At 34.0% G+C, this 7036-nt stretch overlaps 1 protein-coding gene across 1 annotated transcript; it reads right to left on the bottom strand.

The window, feature by feature from the left end:
- Positions 1–4225: 4225 nt before the first annotated feature.
- On the bottom strand, positions 4226–6068 carry LOC102609321 (cytochrome P450 71A1-like). Its single transcript, XM_006464792.3, has 2 exons — positions 5087–6068; positions 4226–4946 (listed from the first exon to the last, which is right to left on the bottom strand). The coding sequence occupies exons 1-2, from the start codon at positions 5987–5989 to the stop codon at positions 4326–4328; spliced, it is 1524 nt and encodes a 507-aa protein (XP_006464855.1). The 5' UTR covers positions 5990–6068; the 3' UTR covers positions 4226–4325.
- Between the last annotated feature and the right edge of the window lie 968 nt (positions 6069–7036).

The raw sequence follows: 7036 nt of genomic DNA, 5'->3' as shown, positions 1-7036 counted from the left end.
TTTATTTTGAAATGATCATAAGAAAAACAAACAGACATAGCAGGACCAAACAGACAAGCAAAACGAGACATTGGTTTGTTTTGAGCTAAGTAAGAAAAGAAGGCTGAATTTAAACTTTGAGATGAGGAAGATAGGCTGACTTTATTAGATGCTGCTTAAACTTAATACAAGCCTTTGTGAGCCACCCCTTTAACTAGAGTAATCCATGTGTTCCTGGCCTTGATATACTAAACATTATCAACAAATTCAACAAGAACATTGTTATCAATTAATAATTTAGACACACTAAGCAAATTTTTAGTTATGTGAGGAACATGAAGAACATGATGCAGTACTAGATGTTCATGAGTATAAGTATCAAACAAAACAGATCTAGTGTGTGTGATTTGTAGGCCTTTGTCATCACCAAAAAGCAATCTCCTAAACCAATATAACCATGAGAGTTAAGTAATATACCTGAGTTGTTGGTGCCATAAGCTGAGGCACCACTGTCTATATACCAGAAATGATCTTCTATAACTTCAGGTGAAGGAAGATTAAGAGCAGAAGGGTTAGCAAACCTTGCTGAAATGTCAGAAACACCATTCTGGCAATTAAAAGCTGCTAGTGGAGAGATTGAAGAACTAGCTCCAGGATGAGAAAACATAGAAGTAGATCCATAAAGGATTTAAATCTGGATATACCAAATTTCCTTGAAAATCATAACCTCTTGTGCCAAACTGTCCATTAAAACCTCTACCAAATCCAATAAAGGATCTAAGCACAAAACCTCTGCTATAGCCATAAGTTGGCCTATAATTTCCTCTACCTCCTCTACCATAGAATGTTTTAGGCACAAAAGCTGGATTAAACATGCTTTTGCATTTATGTGCTCTATGTCCTGGCATAAAACAAATCTGACAGACTATTGATTCAAAATTACTTTCACTGTTATTAGGTTGTCCTGGATTTGTCACATCTCTATTAAAACCTTTTTGATTACCAAAATTATTCTTATATTAACCTTGATTTTCTTGAGCAAAATTTACAGTCAGATTATGTACAACATCAGAATTAAGCTTGCTTCTTTTTTTTTTCTGTTCAATCCTCATCTCATGACTCAATAATAAATCATACAAGTCATCTAAATTCATACTTTCACCTCTAGCTAACAAGCTCGTAACAAGTGAATCATACTCCTAAGATTCTAATCCTATCATTATGTATATAACTAGATCCATAAGCTCAACAAGTTTCCCATCGAGAGTATCAGCTAACCTTTTCATTTTAGCAAAATATGCACTCAAAGTCATTGAACCTTTTTTAGCAATTTATAATTGCATTTTAATTGGCATAATTCGAGCTTGAGTTTGAGAAACGAACATATAAGTTAATGAATCGCACAACTCTTGTGATAAAGCACAGCGAATGACTGAAGATAAAAGACTCTCTTGAATTGAGGACATCATCCAACTGAGTAATATCTGATATGTTCTGATCCATGTTGAGAATGCAAGATTATCAATTCTTGATCCAGATCCATCATTTGATCAGCCAGTTGCACCTGTATTTTGATAGAGATATTGATCTGGACATTTGTTTTCTCTAGGATAAAACCTTATGTTAAGACTTTTAAGCCTAAATCACAACAAGACTCACGAATCTTGATGAGTAGAAACACCAAGAACACAAACGAATCAAGAAAGCCAGAACAAAGAAGCTATACCAGAAACAAAACAAAGACACAGACCAACAAATTTAGAAGGAAAATTTACTCATTATTATTGATCAAGAACTAACCCAATCACAAGTGATTTACAGAAGATTATGCACAGATCACAATGGAACAGATTCTATGCAAAATGATGAACAAATGAAGACGATATTAGCACTATATCAGGCACCACTCGTTAGCCTCTGTTTTATATCAGTGTGTTGGGTTCGTTATAACAGATTATAACGAATCCATGCCACGTCAGCAGAAAGTATCAAATAGACCCCATCAACTGAAGTCAATCTGCACAACAGCTCTCTACCTTTCCAGTTTCTTCATTTAGGTCCACATACACATATCTTCACACCTTCTAGTCCATTGCCTTTGATTGATGTGAGAACTTGAGTTCTCCAGACAATGAAATTATTTGATCAAATTTTATTGGTGTGACGAAGTTATAGGAGTTCATATTTTGATTTTGATTATTAGAAAGCTCTGATACCATGTTGAAAATGTATTGAGGATATGTTTGGTTAATAAGAAAATATAGGAAAATGAATAAGGATGAAGAAAAGCTTGAGCTAAAAACTAATTCATTACTTCAGAACTTGATTTCTATATTTTTTCTAATGACTAATATATATACTCGATTACATGCTAGAATCTATTATAAGATTCATCTAGAAACTTATCACACTACACACGGCTAACAAAGATAGAATCTTATAACTAACTGACTACGTCAACATAACTAAAGTTTACAAAGATACTGACTGACTACAATGATTATCATGCTCTGCAATACATCAAGACTCTATATCACCATCATCATTACTAAACTCTCTAACATTGAACTCAAAATTTTTTATCCATGCAATGATATAGATTTCATCATCAAATACTAAATGTGGCGGCTCGAATGCCACCGAAAATGGTGGCGGCAACTTGACTCCACCTTCTAAGCAATTCAATGAAGTGCAGCACCGCCTAAATCAACATCATTGACGTTCGAAGTGTTTGATCGACATTACGGTATCCAGCACCATATGGTCGTTTGATGCCGGTGTTATGTATCCACCACAATTTTTTGTGGCACTTGTGCCATCAGTATTTTGTTTTGACTAACAAGTTTATGAGTTTAGAAGTAATAACTGATTTTGATATCTTTTCGATCATCCGCCAAACTTCTTCTTCTCTCAGGGGTAAAAAATTTTGCACATTGCTAACTAGATGAATGGCCATATTTTTCTTGTCTTTCTTCAATACTCATTGTAGGGTGAAAGTGCCATTTTGCCAAATCTTTAAGCAATTGTAAGATAGCTTCTATTGTGCTAGTAGGGTGTGGCCTAGTACAAAATTGAAGGTCATGGGTTCTTAATATCTCTTTATCCATTGTTGCTAAGGTAACTGTTAAAGTCATGGCTGGCACCGCCCATTTAAATGAGCGGTGCCATGCCATTCAACATGGCCCGCCATTCTTGGTGGTGCCGTGTTGACTTATTAAAAAAAAACCAAAATTTTAGCTATATAAAGAGGGCTTCCCACCCTCATTTTGGCATCCCATTGAGAGAGAAGCAATTCAACATTTTAGAGAGAGAGTTTAGAGAGCTTGAAACTATAAGCTCTTGTTATAGTGATTTGAGAGATTAGGTGTATTGGGTAATGAGATAAAATACCACAATACTTGTAACTCCTTTTCACTAATAAAATATTTTCCTTCTGTCTTCGCCCGTGGACGTAGGCTAAAAGCCTAATCATGTAATTTCTAGTGTTATTTGTATGATTTTGTGTCTCATTATTTCTAAATTTCACTTTAGTTGTGTGTCTGTTTCACCCATCAATTTCCCAACAATAACCACTAGGGTTGGACAAAACCAAGATGAATAAGAGGGCCATATTTTTTAGATAGTTACCAAAATGACACGAGACTTTGAGAAATAAAACTGGTGTAAGTTGATGATAAAGGGGAGCCCTAACGAAATTGAAAACAACTTTTAGTTTTTTTTTAAAAACGAATTGTTAACAATCTACAGATATATATACTCTCTGAAACCTAATGGGATTCTAGATACATGTAGTAAAACACTAAAACTCTAGATACAGGTACGTAAAATCTACTTTTTTCTTTTGATGTTTTTACCCTAGATACATGAGTTCGAAAAATAGTTGACGTAGCGATCGTACTAGTGAACGTTGAAAAAATGAGCAGAAAATGATAAAATTAGACATAAAGGAGTTTTATCGTTTTTCGTTTATATAATTACATTTATTCGTTTATAGGTTGGGAGAACGACTTTCGAGTTACTAATAAAGGTCTTTGTCATGTGACTTACCAAGCAAATAACTTATTAAAATGGCAATTATTGATCACTTAATTTAACTAGTCGAGCTTCGTGGTGATGCAGGAAGCTGGTCGTCAAGCTGATCTCATAGGCTGAGTACAATCGAAGAAAATGAATAATATTATTAGAGGTTATTTCTGTACGTGTATATATATTTTTGTCATTAGAGAGAACAATAGATGAAATATATATATATATATATAAGCTTAGAATATTATTCACATAGACATCATTATTCGTTACACATAACTAAGAAAACAAAGCCTTGTCCATCCAAGGAGGTGCCTTAACTAATTTACATACTCATGGTCCTTAGCCAGAAGGAAAAGATAATTCTTCTTATGCACCGCAATTCCGGGCAGAACGTCAAAGTCCAAGTCTTGGTTCTTCATTCCAGGCGGCATTTCCCAATCAAATTTGTAAAGAAGATTGGCAAGTGCAAGTTCCACATTTGCAGTTCCCAAATGCATTCCAGGACAGATTCTTCTGCCGGCACCAAATGGTATAAGCTCAAAGTTTTGCCCTTTAAAGTCAATAGAACGATCAATAAATCTCTCAGGATTAAATTCCTCAGGATTTTCCCAAGCTTCGGGATCTCTTCCTATCGCCCATGCATTTACGTAAACGAGTGTTTTAGCTGGAATTTCATACCCGTCTATTGTGCACTTTTCGATTGTTTCTTTGGGGACTAGTAAGGGAACTGGCGGTTGCAATCTCATAGTCTCTTTCACTACAGCTTTTTGATAATGTAGTTCTTGAACATCATCTTCATCTACAAAGCTTTTTTTGCCGCCAACCAAAGATCTAATTTCTTCTTGAACCTTTTTCATTACTCTAGGATGCTTCATTAGGTAGGTCATGACCCAAACCAGAGTCGCAGCGCTCGTATCTGTTCCAGCAACGAATATGTTCTGCAAAGCAAACAACATATATATTTGTGTGTGTGTATAAATATGTATATGTATATATATAAATTATTTAAAGCAACAAAATTATATTAGATTAGTTATACAGGTAACTATTTATAATAGACTTTTTGTTAATTACGTACCATGAGCACTGCTTTGATGTGATCCAAAGTTAGGTCAACTTTGAATCCATGATCTTTTCGAATTTGAAGTAAAACATCAACTAAATCCTCCTGCCGCACCTTTGCTTTTGTTCTTTTTGGATCTAAATGCTCGTCGATGAGTTCTTGATAGAATCTATCAGATTCTTGGAAGTTATTTTCCAGGCGACGAATCATTCCTGTGAGTTTATCAATCCAGCCCATAAAAGGAAAATAATCCGTAACGAAAAAGCCTATAGACAAGGCTTGAATTTCATTAAGCAGTGTATGGAATCTGCTTCTTTCAGTTATTGTTTCACTTTCATCACCAGACCTCTTGCCAAAACCAAGTCTACAAATGATATTGCAAGAAAGAGACATCATTATCTCACTTAAGTTGACTTGTTTAGAAGCAGCAGCTGATTTTGATATGGATTCAATCATTCTTGAAACTTCATCTTCTCTAATAGGTCGAAAATTTTGTGCTCTATTAGAGTTAAAGAGATGAATGACACATATTTTTCTAATCTCTCTCCAATACTCACCATAGGGTGAAAATACCACGTCCAAGCCATTATAAGATAGCTTTTGTGTCGCTACCAGAGCTGGCCTACTAGAGAATTGAAGATCATGGCTTTTTAAAGTCTCTTTAGCCATTTTTGCTGAGGAAACAACTAGGGTTGGCACAAAACCCAGACGCAATGACATGAGAGGGCCATATTTTTTAGATAGTTCCCAAAATGACACATGAGGCTTCGAGACGTCAAACTGGTGTAAGTTACCTATAAAGGGAAGACCCTGGGGGCCTGGTGGTAATTTAATCTTTTTCTGATGATAAGTGTTTACGGAAAACAAGAAGAGGCAGATTGGGAGAGAAAGAAGGATGATGATGACAAGTAAATCCATTATTGCTTATGCTCCCTACTGCAATGACTGAACCTCGATCTATAAATAAGGAAACAAAATGCAGTTTAGTAACATCATTAGAGGACTCTCTTTGTATTTTGTGCTCTTGTCAAGTCCTTATCTTGTGATTTTGCTTAAGGAAACAGATTTGACAACTTTCATAAAAGTCAACAATGATAAAAATTTCCATAATGAAATTTCGTTTTCAGCAGATCATGTATACCAATTCTTGCGAGTTTTGTAGAACGAAACTTATCAGAATCCTAGGTGTGATAACGTTGGTAAAAAGTCAGCAACAATCAAAATTTCAATAATAAAATTTCTTTTTTAGCTATTTACCAATTCTTGTGAGTTCTACAAAACGAAAAAGATTCGATAACTTTGATTATAAGTCAACAAGAATTGATTAAATGGCTCTACAAAAGAGGTTTAGATACATATCCCGAGAAAAAAATCTATGAAATAGATAATTTTATTGAAAAAACGTTGATTAGATTATTGAGATTACAACCCTACTTATGTTAGACTATAATCAATCCTAACCACCTCCCCCTCTCCCCCCCCAACACCACAAACAAAAAAATCCAATTAATTAAAAAAATAGGTAATTTAATTCTTTTTACAATTTTTTTTTGGACATACATGAGTTTCCACGAAAATTAATATATTCTCTTTTTATTTCCATTTTATTTTTAGGGTTAAATTGGTAATTTATTTTTTTAATTAATTTCAAAAAAAGAAATATTACTATAAGAGGGTAATATTGTAAAAGCCAATAAAAAGAAACAAAAAGTAATGATGGTGGAAATGTCCCGATGTATTTTTAAAAATACATAGACTAAACAAGCACTAACGTCAAAATATAAGGATTAAAGCAGTTTTTACCCTATAAAATTATATATATTTTTATAATACTAGATAGAGAACAAAAATAATTGTTTCCCAATCTCATCTTGATCTCAAATGAAAACTAGTGGTAAAAAGTCACTATCTTCTACAATAGTGTCTTTTTTTAAATTAAAAAAAAAAAGGTAAACCTGGTGAGTA

This window comes from Citrus sinensis, chromosome 7 (assembly GCF_022201045.2).
Source record: "Citrus sinensis cultivar Valencia sweet orange chromosome 7, DVS_A1.0, whole genome shotgun sequence".
In the NCBI taxonomy this organism is placed as follows: domain Eukaryota; kingdom Viridiplantae; phylum Streptophyta; class Magnoliopsida; order Sapindales; family Rutaceae; genus Citrus; species Citrus sinensis.
Note: the sequence above shows the minus strand (reverse complement) of the source record. Positions and strands in the feature narration are given on the sequence as shown.